General features: G+C 46.7%; 1 protein-coding gene across 2 annotated transcripts in view; it reads left to right on the forward strand.

Annotated features, from left to right (window-relative positions):
- The window catches only part of PIGL (phosphatidylinositol glycan anchor biosynthesis class L), a 70,742-nt gene that overhangs the window by 43,700 nt on the left and 9,259 nt on the right, over window positions 1-17,783 (forward strand). For both annotated transcript variants that reach the window (XM_059668533.1, XM_059668534.1), the window contains exon 3: window positions 13,257-13,347. In XM_059668533.1, the coding sequence (XP_059524516.1) occupies window positions 13,257-13,347 (91 nt within the window). The remainder of the gene's footprint in view (window positions 1-13,256; window positions 13,348-17,783) is intronic.

A 17,783-nucleotide genomic window follows, 5' to 3' on the forward strand; every position in this document is an offset into this window, starting at 1 on the left:
AAAGCAGGAAGAAGCCCCCTGCCACTGACAGTGATCGGAAACCCAGGGGGGAGCTAAGAGCTGGGGGGCAGGGCAAAGGCGGCCCTGGGGTCGCCTTTGCCCTGCCCCCCAGCCATGATCGGAGAATCGGGCACCTTTGCCACCCTGGCCAGTGATAGCAGGAAGTAGGGGTGGAGCCAGCGATGGGAGCTGGACACGGTCGAAGCTGGCAGTCCCGGGAGCTAGGGGTCCCTTGCCTGGGCCTAAAGCGAAGCCCACGATCGCGGGGCCGCTGCAGCTGTGGGTCCCCGCTGCCCGGGCCGGACGCCTCAGCCAGAGGCCTCAGGCCTGGTCAAGGGGCCGATCCGGTGATTGGTGATCGGAGGGTGATGAGGGTCAACTCCTCTGGCCAAGGCATCAGGCCTGGGCGGGGGGCGGAGCCGGGGATTGGGGGGATATGATGGTCCCCTTGCCCAGGCCTGAAGCCTGAGTCAGAGGCGTCAGGCTTGGGCGGGGCGTGGAGCAAGCGATCAGAGGGAGATGGGGGTCCCCTGCCCAGGCATGATTCCTGGGCCAGAGGCCTCAGGCCTGGGCGGGGGCCAGAGCCAGTGATCAGGGGGATATGGGGGTCCCCTGTCCAAGCCTGACACCTCTGGCGGAGGCGTCAGGCCTGGGCAAGGGGCCGATCCTGCGATTGGAGGGTGATGGGGGTCAACGCCTGAGGGCTCCCAGTATGTGAGAGGGGGCAGGCTGGGCTGAGGGACACTCCCCTCCCCACACACACCCAGTGCACGAATTTCGTGCACCGGGCCCCTAGTCTATATATATAAAAGCCTAAGCAACCGTTCAACCGGTGGCTGTGATACACACTGACCACCAGGGGGAAGATGCTCAATGCACAGGCACAGAAACATGAAAGAGACTGGTGAATCTCAGGGGGCAGGGGGGAAGGGGGAAGGTGGGAAGAGATTAACCAAAGATCTTAAATGCATACTAGAGGTGGTAGGGTCACTCAGCCTGGCCTGTGGGGATCAGGCCAAAACTGGCAGTCTGACATCCCCTGAGGCATCCCGGATTGCAAGAGGGTGCAGGCCAGGCCAAGGGACCCCACCAGTACACGAATCCGTGCATCAGGCCTCTAGTGTATATAAGCAGGAAAATCACATGGACATTATCCATTTATTGTCAGTGAAATAATCATAAACATTTTTAGATTGTTATCTAAATTAAAATACCTTTTTCTAAGAACTCATGGACCCCTGTGAATTTAGCCACAGACTCTTAGGGATTTGTAGACTTCAGGTGGAAAACATTGCTGCAGAATACTATAGTTCATTTTTAACTCATTTTTATAAGCTACATTTTGACATCTTTTAGATGCGAACTCTAGCAGCATTGCACCTTGCTTAAGAAAAGTCTAAGTATTTCAGTTACTCTGAAAGAACATCAACTGCTTTTGTTTCAGAGTCTGGGTATCGGAAGTTATTAATAAATGAATGCCATTCCATCCCTAAGAACATGCATATTGCTATCTACAAAGCTAAGACAGAACATTCATAGGAACTAAGACATTCTCCTAGCCAGCACTGCACATGTGTCTTTGTATATACTTTCAAGTAACCACACCAAACAGAATCAACCCAATTGGGAATGATCTTGAAATGATTTAAATTATTTCTCAAATATTTTCTTTAAAAATCCCTAGCAACATTTAATGCCTAGTTCTTTGTCTATTAAAAATATTAATTCTAGAAGAATTTGGATAATGATATTGGAGAATATTTATAAGACTGGCCAAAGGAGGAGGAGGAGGAAGAAAAGGGGGATCCATGGTAGAATTTTCAATGACAAGGGGAAATAAGGTCCAGAAGAAAGAGCTGGACTTTGGTACAATGGTGGTGGTGCCATTATTACATCTTCTGTGTGGTAAGAAGTGAGCAAGCCACCAGTGAACTAAAGCAATGAAAACCTTTGTTTTATTATTCTTTTTTAATCCTCACCCGACCATGTGGGTTTTTTATTTTAAAGAGGAAGGGACACGCCGAAGCCGGTTTGGCTCAGTGGATAGAGCATCGGCCTGTGGACTGAAAGGTCCCAGGTTCGATTCCGGTAAAAGGGCATGTACCTTGGTTGCGGGCACATCCCCAGTAGGGAGATGTGCAGGAGGCAGCTGATCGATGTTTCTAACTCTCTATCTCTCTCCCTCCTCTCTGTAAAAAAACAATAAAATATATTTAAAAAAAAATAAAAATAAAAAATAAAGAGGAAGGGACAGTGAGAAACAGTGATTGGTTGCCTCCTGTACTCTTCCCCTTGCCCCCTACACCCAGTCTTGGTGGTGGTATATTAAGAAAAGAAAGAATGAAAGCTCACATAATGAGTCAGTTTGGGGTTAGTGGTAAAGGGGGGTTATATATTGTGAACTAAGGGATTTTTGTTTTATTTTTTGTTGTGTGTGTGTTTTTAAATATGTTTTTATTGATTTGAGAGAGAGGAGAAGGGAAAGGAAGAGAGAGAGAGAGAGAGAGAGAGAGACATCTATGTGAGATAGAAACATCTATTGGTTGCCTCCCATAACCCGGTACCAAAGCCATAAGCTGAGCATGTGCCCTGACTGGGAATCGAACCAGCGACCTTTTGGTACAAGAGATGATACTCAACCAACTGAGCCACACCAGCCAGGGCATGAACAAATGTTTTAATAACAGTTGGCTATAATCACTCCTTGCCATGTCTGGCACTAAAAATAAGGGGGAGGAGGGGATTACCACTGAATAAAAGTGACAAGAATGAAGAGAAAAACAATGAAGCAGAAATTTCAGGCAACATAAGATTTAGAGACCAAGGGTTATGCTACTGCCCCTTTCTTCTCTATTCAAAATAATATTACAAGCCTGCTTAGGAGATTCCTTCTCTGTCTTCATTGTATCCAAGAATACTTGCAAACCCATTCCTACCACCACTGTCTGTCAAGAGTGGGGCAAGAGCTTCAGCCTGTGCTGCTCCATGGTTAGAGTGTCAGCCTGCGCACCAAAGGGTGTGCATTCGAGGGCACGTACCTGGGTTGCAGTTCAATCCCTGGCCCTGATTGGGGCACAAGTGGGAGGCAACCAGTCGATGTGTCCCTCACATCAATGTTTCTCTCTCTTTCTCTCGCCTCCCTTCTACTCTTTCTAAAAAATCTATGGGGAAAATATCTTCATGTGAGGATTAACAAAAGAAAAACAAGAGTGGGGGCAGAGGGAGGACTTTACCACCTCTTTTGAGGCTCCTGGGGGCAAGCAGAGCCCAATGGCCTCTTTGATGTGAGTCTAACAGGTTCTTTCTTCTTTTTCAGTAGCCACATGGGACAGCAAATTGGCAATTTTTTTATCCTCACCTAAGGATATGTTTTCATTGATTTTTGATTTTTTTTTTTAGAGAGAGGGAGGAAGGGAGAGAGAGAAACATCTATGTAAGAGAAACATCAATTGTTTACCTCCCACAGGTGCCCCCAACCCAGGGGTCAAACTCACAACCTTTTGGTGTATGGGACAGTTCTCCAACCGAGCCACCAGGCTAGGGCCAAATTGGCAATTTTTACAAAAAGATTTTTCACACAAACTTTGCAAACTGCAGACTTTATTTGTTGCAGTAATATGAAATGGATCTTTCTGGGAAAGTGAGCGCAGGCAGTGTAACTGACTTCACATAATACCTAACAGCCATGGTTTGCAAATCCCTTTCATGTCCTATTGATACATGGAGCTTGGGGTGCGGACTCTTCCTGTGGGTTCTTATCCTACAAAGTTTGAAGAATAAAATTCTTGGCTCAAGATTTTAAATAAAAATGTGTAAATTTATTGGAAGCATATACAAACTCCCCCTGGGCAGGGATCCCCAAAGGGAACACCCTGGGTAGGGGTCCCAAAATGGGAAAAGCCTGCTTGCTCTCTCTAATGGGAAAAAAAATCAATCTTCTGAGTTTCTTTGTCTCTGGGTTTATAAAGGCTAGGAGTTCTTTGTCTGAACATGACCCTTTCTTCCTTCATGTATGTCCTGTGTTTTCCTAATTGGTCACTCTCTTACATAGTATCAGTTTCAAAGTTCAAAGCCCACCTGGTGCCCCCCTTATCTTGCAACACCTCTGTCCTCTGTGAATGTATACCTCCCTCTTCCCCGTACCTTCTGACATTTCTCTCCTCTGTAAAAGTGAGATAAGCATTCTGGCTGCCCCAAGCCCTCACCAATGCATTCCTCTCCCATGGACCCCCTCCACTCCCCATATTCCCTAACTGCCTGTCCTGTCTCTAAAATTCCTTTCACTAGGAGAAAGGAAAAACCCATTTTATGGTTAGGGTTGGAAGCTTTAATTAAGCCTTATGTTGACAAGGGCCTCTTAGGACAGCGGTGCTCAACCTGTGGGTCGCAACCCCATTGGGGGTCGAACGACCCTTTCACAGGGGTCGCCTAAGACCATCGGAAAACACATATATAATTACATATTGTTTTTGTGATTAATCACTATGCTTTAATTATGTTCAATTTGTAACAATGAAAATACATCCTGCATATCAGATATATACATTACGATTCATAACAGTAGCAAAATGACAGTTATGAAGTAGCAACGAAAATGATTTTATGGTTGGGGGTCGCCACAACATGAGGAACTGTATTAAAGGGTCACGGCATCAGGAAGGTTGAGGACCGCTGTCTTAGGACATTTGGTCTTTGGGCTGCTAACTGCATTGCTTTTTATGTGTGCTCCTCTTTTTTCAGTCCTCTAACTTTTCTGTCTTTCCTTTGTCCTTTGCTTATTTCTCCCCTGTTTCTTTTCCCTACTGTTTATCCTAGGCTAGTCACTGGTGATCCTGAGACACCCCCAAAGCTGCCTGGCTCTGCTTTAGAAAGCACGTCTTCAACTCCCTTCAGCTTAGATCTTCTCAGGGTTTCTGCTGGCTTCAGCAGCCTCACTCCTCAGAGCAGGAGGCCGCGGTGGCCTTGTGGGCAGCAGCGTTAGCAGTCTGAGGCCCTGTGAGACTGCACAGGCCCCAGGTAACCTTTCGTGCTCTCATCTGGCCTGTGTTCAATGAACTCAAGTGACCTTTGCCAGCCTTGGACGACAAAGGAAGTAATCAAGTTTGGAAATGTGCTTGGGGTGGGTGGGGGAGGGGCCGGCTGAGCCTTCCAGCTGGGCCGCACCAGCCACAAGACCAAATAAGGGTGTGCAAGCCGCCCGTCTGTACGAAAGTTCAGAGTGCAGTGTGCAAAAGTGGGACTCGGTTTTCAGAGAGATAAGCTGTCACCCAACCCCGGTGGAGCTGCAGCGGCAGTGCCTGTGCAGCCAGCCCCTTTCCGCAGGGCTGCGGCTGGGAGGGGAGGCCTGGCCCGCGGGGCTTTCCCCAGGGAGAGTGGGGAAGGGGCTTTCCTTGCAGGGCCTTGTGACTTGTGACTGAAGGAACTGACAACCCACAGGTTTTACCCAGCGTTTCCATGGCTGCTGACAGGGTTCCAGAGCGCAGCCAGGGTGAGTCATTAGCGTGTAGAGAAGGTCAGCGTGTGAGGACTCAGCCAGCAGGAAGGCAAACGTTGTGTTTCTGAGCCCACACCGGCCAGCGGTCCGACTTGTTTACTGAGCATAAAGGTCTAGGGCGGGGCTCAGTTTGGGGCACTTCCCAGCAGTGTTAACACTGTGTTTGCCAAACACACCCCAGGGTAGGGCCTGTGAGGATTGTACTTATTGGACCAAAAGATTGGCAGAAGTCGGCTTCCTCTGTTGTGTTTGATAGCTGGCAAACACCCACCTCCTGCTCCGAGGCCTTCCAGCCGGACACAGTGCCGCAGTCTCCCTCCCTGAGGTGCTTCCTGTGGCGCCCACTGACTGAGGGCAGCACCGTGAGCAAGAGATGCTGCTACCCCAGCCTGGCTCTCTCCCTCCTTCCCAGCCCTGTCCTTCCCTCTGCAAATCCTTCGCATCCTGCAGCCAAGCCGCCATGCAAAGCTCGCTCTACTGGGCCTGCAGCTTCTTGAGGGAAGGGAACAGGGTTTGTGTTCATGTTTGTATCCCTAAACCTTAACCCCAGGCTTGTGTGCCTAGTCCCGAGGGGCTCCAGAACCCTGCTTGGGCGGGTGGGGGGGACCTTCAGATCCCTCCTCCCAGCCCGGCTGTATGCTGGGGTCTGGCTGGTGCCACCTGACAGCTGCTCACCTAAGGCCCTGTTCTGCACCCCCTCCTTTCTGCTCTAGGTTTTCTCTGTCATTGCTCAGAGACTCAGGTGCCCAAGCCTGCTCACCCCCCAAGTGTTGAAGAGTTAACACCCTGTGAAGATAAATAGCTCTTTCTCCTCTGGACAGCTGAGCAGTTCTGAGATGCTTTCATACAACTTCAAACAGTCCCATGAGATCACGCAGCCAATGCCCATGCAGGGGTCAAGTTGATAAAGCGTCCTGTGTGGATTCTCTCTCCCTCTGTCACTCCTGCTTCCAGGGGTCACACACCCCAATAAAATACACATGCACCATAGGCTCTGCTTTCTGGGAAACCCAGATGAGGATATCTGCAGAACCTGACACATCCAGAGCCCTTTCTCTAGCAGTTCTCTCACAAACTTACTTTGCTTTCAAAATTCAATTCCTCTAAATACATTTCTACTTTCACATGTCTCATTCTTTTAGACTGGGAAGTCAAAACCAAAATTAAACTTGAGTAACTTGTGGATTTTCTTATTTTGTGTTGCATTAAATTCCTTACCTTAGGTGTATCTATACTTCCTTTATTTTTGCTTTGAAAATGCCCCCAAACTCTGTGATCTTGAGGATTTCTCATAAGCCACAACACAGGAGGTTAGAGAAATTTCTCCCTGGTGGCAGAACAGCAGAACTTCGGACCTCCTCCCTTTAATGGCCATGACATTGGCATCTCTGTCTGAGCTGACTTTGACTTTTAGGCTTCTCTACTTATTTCCTTAGAGTAAATTTCTAGAAAGATAAGATCAAAGGCACAAATAATCACATATAACCAAACTGCTCTCTCACTGAAGCAATTTAAACTCCCACCAGCAGTCTAGAGCAGCGCCTTTCCCTGTGCCCTTCTCCACACAGATGTCCTGCTTTAATTTAGCATTTCTGTGATTCTTTCTGAAAATTGGAAGAATATATGTTGGCAGCTTACATTTCTTGTTTTATAAAATACCTGTTTCTTTAAATAATCTTTTTTTAAAATATTTTTTTATTGATTACAAGGGGAAGGGAGGAGAGAGAGAGAGAGAGACATCAATGATGAGACTCATTGTTCAGTTGCCTCCTGCACACCCCACACTGGGGATCAAGCCCGCAACCCGGACATGTGCCCTGACTGGGAATTGAACTGTAACCTCCTGGTTCATAGGTTGACGCTCAACCACTGAGCCATGCCCGGCCGGGCTCTTTAAACAATCTTTAACAGGCTTTTAGATATTTCTCGTTATTGTTGAAAGTATTCCAGATGTCCCCTTTTCCCCCCATTGTCCTCCCTCTACCCCACAATCCCCTCAGACCTTCATCACCCTATTGTCTGTGTTCATGCATTATGCATATAAATCCTTTGGTTAATTTCTCCCTACCCACACCTCAACCCCTGGCTTCCGTCTGAGATTCCTTAATCCGTTACATGCAATTTATTTTGTTCTTTATTATTATTTTTAATTTAAGTTCTTTATTGTTTAAGGTATTACATGAGTCTCCTTTTTCTCCCATTGACCTCTCCCTGGCCGCTCCCACCCCCAGCACAGGCTCTCACCCCACTACTGTCTGTGTCCATTGGTTATGCTTATATGCATGCATACAAGTCTTATGGTTGATCTGTTACACGCCCCCCCCCCTTCCCTCTGAGGTTTGAGAGGTCTGACAGTCTGTTCGATGCTTCTATGTATGTCTCTGGATCTATTTTTGTTCATTAGTTTATGTTGTTCATTATTTTCCACATATGAGTGAGATCATGTACTTGTCTTTCTCTGACTAGCTTATTTCTTTAATAGACTTTTTCATGGTTTTTAATTTTTTTTTTAATTTACTGATTTGAGAGAGAGAGAGAGAGAGAGAGAGAGAGAGAGAGACATCGATTTGTTATTGCACTTATTTGTGCATTCATTGATTGATTCTTTTTTTTTTAATATATTTTATTGATTTTTTACAGAGAGGAAGGGAGAGAGATAGAGAGTCAGAAACATTGATGAGAGAGAAACATCGATCAGCCGCCTCCTGCACATCCCCCACTGGGGACGCGCCCGCAACCCAGGTACATGCCCTTGACCGGAATCGAACCTGGGACCCCTCAGTCCGCAGGCCGACGCTCTATCCACTGAGCCAAACCGGTTTCGGCCATTGATTGATTCTTGTATATGCTCTGACCAGGGATCGAACCCACAATCTCGGCACATCGAGACAATGCTCCAACCAACTGAGCTACCCGGCCATGGCCACCTTTTTAATGTTTTAAGCAGTCCTCACACTTCCTTTGTGAAGGACCTTGGAAGCTCTGCCTTATTCCCAGTTCTCTATTACTGCCTTCTGATCAGGACGCATCACCTGGTTGATTTGAGATATCGAGTGAAGACCTAATAAAAAGAACTCAGGTCTCTAACTTGGGAAGTCTGGGTACAAGGTCACTCGCCAGATATTGCAGAGATCTAGTCTTATTCCTGAGCTGAGAGCACTCCACAGGCTGGAATCTCCTGAAAGGGGGGGAGCACGTGGAGTAAGGGCCATACCACCCAGCTGCTGCAGTTCCCTGGCTTTCCTGGTCCTCAGAGCCTCTGAGTGGTCATCTCGGTTTTGCCTGCCAAACCTGGGTTTCAGCCCAGTATATCCCTCTGCCTCAGCTTTACATCTCAGCAAACCTACGGGGCACATCAGCACCTGGGAGATGGCCATACTCTCTCATTAACATTGCAATAAGAACCAGGAAGAACGTTGCTAACAAGTAAAGAAAGTCTCTAGGCTGGGTAACTGTATTACCATTCCCTGTAGCGCCGTAGGCCTACACAAACCTGGGACGGTAACTAACTGCTGAATACCTGACTATTGTTGAAGCCAGTCTGCTGCAGGGTTCACATTTCAGGTCAAATAGGGAGGGTGATTCCTGGCTTTAAATCTAAAGCTTGACTGCTCTGAGGCTTGACTACTGCTTTCATACTGGCTTTGGTTTACATACATGTGGCTCCCAGGAGAAAGGTTGGCCTATAAAAACACTCCCTTAATGCTGCACTTCTTGCAGTTAACACACTTTCCATCCACTCTCCGTAACAGGATTCTTGGGAGATCTACACATGTTCACTTCACCTTTGACTCAGAAAGTACATTTTTATCATGTTATCCCAAAAACATAGTGAGAGGTGCATACAGAGAGTTATGTATAAGGATGCTCATTACAACCTTTTACTTTACTAAAAATTGGAAACTGCCTAAATAATCAATAAAATGGAGACTTTAAAAATTTACGTCATATGTAAATCAGGATTTGGTAATGCGGCAAATGACAGAAAACCCCAATAACTGCAACAGGAAAAGGTGTGCTGTCTGAGGCTGTTGTGAGGGTTGCATTCTTTTTTGTCACTGTTGTGTATGGCCTTCGTTCCCTAATATGACTTCATGGACTAAGATGGCTACTTCAACCCTAGTCCTCAGGCACCAACCCCAGCCAGCACCAGGGACAGCACTGAGAACGATGGGTCAGAGGTCGTTCACCAGCTGTCTCTTGCAACATTTCTGTTTACATTCTGCCAGCATGTTTATCTAAGGCGTAATTGTTAATCCATCAGAAAAGAAAGCAACTTTGCAGAAGTTTTCATTTGAACCCAAGCCTTGAGTTGATTAGGGTTGAACTTGAGGCCAAGGACAAGTCAGGCAGTTGATCTAGAAGGAGTTACTTTTTTTTTTTTTTTTGAATGAGGACACTTCTAAGAAAGCTCCTTTCTTTCTTTTTTTAAAATATATTTTATTGATTTTTTACCGAGAGGAAGGGAGAGGGATAGAGAGTTGGAAACATCGATGAGAGAGGAACATCGATCAGCTGCCTCCTGCACACCTTCTACTGAGGATGTGCCTGCAACCAAGGTACATGCCCTTGACCGGAATCGAACCTGGGACCTTTCAGTCTGCAGGCCAACACTCTATCCACCGAGCCAAACCGGTTAGGGCTGGAGTTACTTTTTTTACATTTATCTGAAGTTTCCCAGTGTCAAATTTTATGTTTTCCTGCCTTGAGGAAAGGTGATCCATTGAGATACCTTGCTGCCCTCTGCACTTTATACAGTTTTTACCCCTTATTTGTTTTATCAAGTTGCTGACTTCCAAAGCTCTTACTTGTACGTTTCAACCCTCGTTCTGGTGGGTATAGCAGCCTTTGGCTCCGCCAAATATATGCAAAACACTAGTAAAATGTAGAAGTTCAAAACATTTACTAAAAAAATCACTAAATTGTGCATTTTATTTACTTTTAAACATTTTTTATTTTAAAACATTTTTAGTGATTTCAGAGAGGAAGGGAGAGGGAGAGATAGAAACATCAGTGATGAGAGAGAATCATTGATTGGCTGCCTCCTGCACGCCCCACACTGGGGATCAAGCCCACAATCCTGGGCATGTGCCCTGATCAGGAATCAAACCTTGTGGACCTTCTGTTTCATAGGTCGATGCTCAACCACTGAGCCATGCCAGTCGGGCTAAATTGTGCATTTTAAATGGGTAGATTTTATAGTATGTAAATTATACCAATAAAGTAGTTTTTAAATATACAGAAAAAAATAAAATGCAGGGTGAGTAGATAAGACCAGTGATCTCCAAATACAGGGTAGAGCCAAAGTAGATTTAGAGCTATGAGTACACAAAACACAGTTTAGTCTTGTATTATTATTCATTCATTACTGCATTATTGTCCACAGAACAACAGTAAACCTACTTTTGTCCCACTCTGGATTTTTTATCATAATCCCCTGAAAAAAAGAAATGAAATTTGAGTATGCGTTTCCATATTTGTGGGCTTATTCGTTTAAATTGTGTACACATTAAACTCTGTTATATGATATAAAATAGCTTAAAAAATAGAAATTTAAACAGATAGAAAAATATAGATACAGAAATTCTAGTGATTTCTTGCTTTCCCTCCACGGATCGTCTTGCACATCTCCTGGACCACTGACCCAGGCAGTTGGCACAGAGCTCTGCAAGGGACTCCAGAGCAGGAAAGAAAGGGGAGGTTCTTTTTTTTTTTTTTTTTTAAGAAGCTGACATTGGGCTAATGCCTCAGTGATAGCCACTACTTTGACATTTATATACGCCTGGACAGTCTTTAAATGCTTCCTCTCACGCATCATCTTACTTGCTCTGTAAAGAGAAATGAAGTGGATCAAAATAGGAGACAGATTGGGAAGAATCCTGAGTGCCTTACCAGAGGAGTCTGGACTTGATTGTGAGAGCAGTGCGGCCATATCGATGTGTCCGATTACAGAGGGGACACGTACAGTCCAAGAGCCCCTCTGATGGGCTTTCCTCTCCCCGGCGAGAGGGCAGGGGCCCTGAGGGAGCGGCCTGGAGTTGCACCTGTCCTATGGCCCTGCTCTGAGTGACGTGCCCTGGATCAGCAGGCCGGAGTCTCCAGATAATGCAGGCCGCGGTGGCTCGCCCACTCAAGGACTCATCTTTCAGAACCAGGGATTAGTAGGCTTAGCCTCCACTGCCCACCCTTTTCCTTAGCCTGCTGCTCCATCCACACGACTACTATTGGTTTCCAGAACGATGCCATACATTTCGTGGGCCTCCCCACCAGGAGTGTGCATGCAGCTGTTTTCACACCAAGGTATTTTCCCCTGATTCCTGTCTCTTTTTTCCTCCAGCAGCCAGAGCTCAGCAGCTCATGTTCTACATACCGTAGTTACCTCTATTTCCAGGGAGTAGGGCTAGGCTTGTACTGTCTCTGTTATCTCCCTGTCTGTCCCCACCAGTTGAGCTGCCTGTCCTGCTTTCTACAGGCGCAGTATGAGAGCCATGTGGATGCTGCTTTGAAAGGCCTAAAGCTTCCTGCCCTCCACAGAAGGCACTGAGGGCTTTGGTAGAGGTAGCAGTGAAGCGGTAGAAATAACTATAATACATATATATATTTTAATATAAATAGCCATATTATTAGCCATGAGTGCTGAGGCTCATGCCACTTTCATGCTGAAAAACCTTCAGGGACTCTCCCTTGACCAAAGTCCTAGGAGGGTCAGTGAGTGGCTTTTGTCCACAGAGAGATTAGAGCAGCCTGCCAGGCGGGGAGCAGTGAGAGCCTGGTCCCCTGGGTCACGCCATGGGTGTTGCCACAGGGCCTGAGCCAAAGAGAGATGGATATCTCTTTATAATTTCTTCAAGAAGGGGTTCAGCCGAACCGGTTTGGCTCAGTGGATAGAGCGTCAGCCTGCGGACTGAAGGGTCCCAGGTCCGATTCCGGTCAAGGGCATGTACCTTGGTTGCGGGCACATCCCCCGTAGGGGGCGTGCAGGAGGCAGCTGATCGATTTCTCTCATTGATGTTTCTAACTCTCTATCTCTCTCCCTTCTTCTCTGTAAAAAATCAATAAAATATATTTTTTTAAAAAAAAAAAAAAAGAAGGGGTTCAAGTTGAGGCCTTGGCCTGTGTCAGGTGATGCCATAGATCCATGCACCAGAACAGGACAGGAGGACACAGGTCCGTGGTATGGACAATGCAGACACAGACCCGGTGCAGAGCCAGCTGCAGAGACCGCTGGCCGAGGCAGGCCATGCGGTGCCTCATTGCGGGTGGCATGTTGCTGGTGCCCTAGTGATAGAGCATCTTGGTTTTGCATCAGAAAACCTGGTTCAGACCCCACTTTAACAACCTTTCAAGCAAGCTACTTAATGTCTCTTAAAAGAATGTCCGCGAGGTGGAATGAAGTGACACGCCTTTGAACTCTTTCATTTAAAACACTATTACTGTTACTCTTATAAAGACACATGTCACTCCGTGCCAGGTTGGCTCTTACTGACCATCTGTCTCTCCAAGTTGTAGACGAGGCGTTGTCTCATCGATGTCTGTTTCTTCCCCTCAGCAACGAGCCCAAAGCCCCCAGCGTGTTCTGTGGGGTTGTCCATCGATTTCTAGTTGTGTGCTGTTTCTAGCGTTTACCTCTTTCAAGAGAAATCTGGATGTTACAGCAGCCCCCCGACAATTCCTGTCACAAGACAGGCGCCCACCCGCAGAGCTTAGGGAGAGGGTTGCACCTGGCTAGAAATGCTGCTCAAGTTGTGCTTCTTCCTTCCAGGGATTTCCCAGATGACCCGGGCGTGCAGTGGGACACAGAGCATGTGGCCAGCGTCCTCCTCCAGCACATAGAAGTGAATGACATCAACCTGGTACGGGACGCCCTCCCAGTCACTCCTTTCCTGTGGCCACCCGCCCCCCCCCCCCCCCGCCCATCTCCAGGGCCACTCCAAAAGAGGCGAACCCTCCACGCTCTCTCTCAAACCTCCTGATGACAACACACCTTTTGGGAGACTAAGTAACCAAACTGCCAGCGCTCGGCGGCAGGGGCCTTTCCGTGGTGTCCTCTGTCCTGCCACCTAAAAGCTCAGGCCCCAAGGAGCCTGGCCTGCAACTCCCATTAGTACAAAACGTCCCCTTTCACCGAGCATTTTCACATTTAGAGTATTGTTTTAACTTCAGAGGTAAAGGTTATAATCTCATTTTACATCAAGGAAATTGAGTTTCCAGAGGCTGGCAGCTAGCCCAAGTTCAGCAAGTGGCAAAATTAGAATTTTCATCCTCAGTTTCAAAAAAACACAAGGATAAATTCACACCCACAGGGAGAACATTTGAGACCGCCATAGAGGAAATTCACACTCACCTGCAGGGGTGGGCACGCCTGGGAACCCCATCCGCTCTCCCAGGATCGGCGGGAACGGGCCTTGCCAGTGGTCAAGTTTAAGCCTGCTTACCGTCTACTTCTAAAACAATAAGAATAAGAGCCCTTCGTGAGTTGACACCTAAAATCTGGCCATTTAAAGTCCAAGCCTTAAACACTGAGTTTGATAAGGCCTCGTTGAAAGGTGAGCCCTTCTGCAGAGAGCCACGCTAGGCTTTCGTCTTGATGAATTCGCTGAGGGAAGTGATTATTGGGCCGTTGGTAAGACAGATTTTAATTGATTTATTGGTCAGACCGTCTTTTTTTCTGATGCCAGAAGATGTCGTAGTCAGCTGTCTTTGTGTGAATGGCAACAGAGCACCTGCCTGGCTCCCTCCTTATCCCATCAGGTGGAGTGGCTCATCTCTGTCATGCTCAGTGCAGTGACTTTGTTTTCTTTCCTGGCTGGAAAGTGTGGACCAGCAGCTTGCAGGTCCACACCTCTCACCTGTTGACAACACACCTGGGGGTCTGAGTGTGAAAACCAGAGGGTTGTGGCCCTGGGCTTAGGAGTCCAACTCCCTGCTATATATTATTGATTTTTACAGAGCGGAAGGGAGAAGGAGAAGGAGAGGGATTTAGAAACATTGATCAGCTGCCTCCTGCACACTCCCTACTGGGGATGTGCCCACAACCAAGGTACATGCCCTTGACCGGAATCGAACCTAGGACCCTTCAGTCCGCAGACTGACACGCTACCCACTGAGCCAAACTGGTTAGGGCTCTGCCATATTGACTGCCCAGCCCACCCAGTTAGAACTTCTCACGGCTCCAGAGCTAAGATGTGTAGACAGAGCTGGTCTTCAAGACCAGCCTGAAGTTCGACAACGAGGTCTGCGAGGTGTGCTGCAGTACCCCTTGGTATCCCAGGACCAGCCCCAAACACTCTCTCTCCTCCCCTACTTCAGTGCATAAGAACAGCTGGGCTGCAGCTTAGTGGGAGAAGTGGATGGGATCTGTGAACTGCAGGTGCCGCCCTGGCCGGTGGCTCAGTTGCTGGGAGTGTTGTCCTGTGCACCAAAGGGTTGGGGCACATACCTAGCTTGCAGGTTAGATCCGTGGTCAGGGCAGTTAGGGGAGGCGACTAATCAATGTTTCTCTCTCTCTCTCCCTTCCTCTTTCTCTAAAATTAATAAAAATGTACCCTTGAGTGGGGATTAATAAAGAAGAAAAAGAACTGCAGGTGCCATGCACAAATCTGCAAAGGTCCGGGAGCTGGGTGGACCAGACTCAGCCCTCCTTGCTGCAGAAGGAAGAGGGAAAGTGTGAGACGATGTGGACAGCTTGCCTCATGGGTCACAAAATGGCCAATTTCTAAAGTCCTGTGCCTTTTTGAAGGGAATTCTTCAGTTGTTGGGTGCAGCCCTTTGTATTTGTTCACTCAGTCGTTATTAATCATATTTTTAAATCTATGTTTTTACTTAGTTTTTTTGTCTACTTGTCATTTATTGAAAGGGGAGACCAGAAAGTGGTTGCAGAGAAAATACTTAAAGGGCAATAGCTGAAACTTTTCCAGAATGAGAAAGACCTTAACCTACCATTTCAAGCAGTCCAGTGAGTCCCACAGGAGGAGGGACACGCATACGCAGGTCTATCATAGTGGAACCGCAGCACACCAAAGAGAAAGCACATCTTAAAGGTAGCAACGCGAAAAGCCAAGTCACCTACAAAGGAGGAGCTTTTTCTCTTGCTGATATTTTCCTGGTTATTGAAATCTAGAGAAGCGTTTTTCTAAGCTGAGGATAAACTTGCCAGTGTGGGAGGAACCTAGACCTAGGCTTTGTGTGAGCCTTTGAAAATAACAAAGGTCCCCTACTCCCCCCCCCCCCAAAAAAAATGTGAAATGAGGAAGAAACAAAGACCTTGGAGAATTTGAAAAGTGCCTGAGGCAAACTCCAGGGGCCCCAAATCCCCGCATGCCTGTGGTAACCTGGCCCAGCGGCCAGCTATCTGCTGTCCCGACCGAGCGCTAGACACTCAAGCCTGTGTTGCTGCGTGGTTCCGCACCCTTCCACGTGGCTTTATTTATTTATTTTTTTAATATATTTTTATCGATTTCAGAGAGGAAGGGAGAAGGAGAGAGAGACAGAAACATCAATGATGAGACTCATCAATTGGCTGCCTCCTGCACACCCCCTATTGGGGATCAAGCCCGCAACCCAGGCATGTGTCCTTGACCAGAATCAAACCTGGGACCCTTCAGTCTGCAGGCCGATGCTCTAGCCACTGAGCCAGACAGCTAGGGCCCACGTGGCTTTGTTTTATCTTCACCTCAACCCAAGGAGGAAAGGAGGGCAGGTGTTATTTTCCTGATCTCTCAGATGACGAAACAAGACATTGGAAGTTGGAAGAACTCCCAGTGGTAAAGTTCTGTGACATGTCCGACGGGCTGGGGCAGTGGTTGGCAAACTCATTAGTCAACAGAGCCAAATATCAACAGTACAATGATTGAAATTTCTTTTGAGAGCCAAATTTTTTAAACTTAAACTATATAGGCAGGTACATTGTTATTAACTTAATTAGGGTACTCCTAAGGCTTAGGAAGAGCCACACTCAAGGGGCCAAAGAGCCGCATGTGGCTCGCGAGCCACAGTTTGCCGACCACGGGGCTGGGGTAACTAGTGTCCTGAGTGGAGCAGCTGCAGCCCCTGCACCCACCGTGTTACATGAAGAATGGGATCAGCCCTAGCCAGTTTAGCCCAGTGGATAGAGCGTCGGGCCTGCAGACTGAAGGGTCCCGGGTTCGATTCCAGCCAAGGGCACATGCCGGGTTGCAGGCTCGATCCCCAATAGGGGGCATGTAGGAGGCAGCCGATGAATGATTCTCTCTCATCATTGATGTTTCTATCCTCTATCCTTCTCCCTTCCTCTCTGAAATCAATAAGGAAATATACTTTAAAAAAAATAAAAGGAATGGGATCAGCACTTGAGTTAGATAGTTAACTGGTTTTTTAATAGACTGTATTTAAAATTTTTTCATCTACAGTTGACATACAATATTATTGTAGTTACAGGTGTACAACATAATAGACTGCTGTTTTCCATCCACAGCAAAACTGAGCAGAAAGGCCATACCTAACCCCTGTCCTCTGCAGTTTGTTGCAATAGTGAACCTGCACTGACACGTCATCATCACCCAAAGTCTATAGTGTACGCGAGGGCTCACTTGGGTGTCGTATATGCCATGGATTTTGAAATATGCGTAATGACATATATCCACTATTATATGATTAGCTTTTTATAAATCTTTAACTCAGATTTTTTTAAACTTTTGATTATAGAGAATTTCAAGCATACAAAAGTAGAGGAAATAGTTTAGTGAACCTCTATGTTCCTATTATTCAGCCCACCTCCCCCACCTCCTACATTATTTTGAAACAAATCCTTTTCATCATATTTCCTATTTAAGTATTTTAGTATGTAATTCTAAAAGACATTGAATATTTCATTAACATTAATATCATTATCACACCTCAAATTAATTCATATCAATGTTTTGCATTTCCAATAGTCTCATGCCATAAATGTGTTTTTATTCGTTTTTCTTTTTATAGCTTGTTTGAATCAGGATCAGTGGATAAGACTACATTTTCTTTCCATCTGTACTCCACCCTCCAGCCTATGCTCAGTAAAAGTTAGCTGCTCACAGTTTCCTGTAAATGAAGTAAACGCGTTTTTTATGGTGTAGTATCGAAAGACCAGTCATGCCCGGCCAGCGTAGCTTGGTGGTTGCACGCCGACCTATGAACCAGGAGGTCACAGTTTGATTCCCAGTCAGGGCACATACATGGGTTTCAGACTCAATCCCCAGTGGAGGCTGTGCAAGAGGCAGCTAATCAATGATTCTCTCTCATCATTGATGTTTCTATCTCTCTCTCCCTCTCCCTT

This window comes from Myotis daubentonii, chromosome 16, assembly GCF_963259705.1.
Source record: "Myotis daubentonii chromosome 16, mMyoDau2.1, whole genome shotgun sequence".
Classification (NCBI taxonomy): domain Eukaryota; kingdom Metazoa; phylum Chordata; class Mammalia; order Chiroptera; family Vespertilionidae; genus Myotis; species Myotis daubentonii.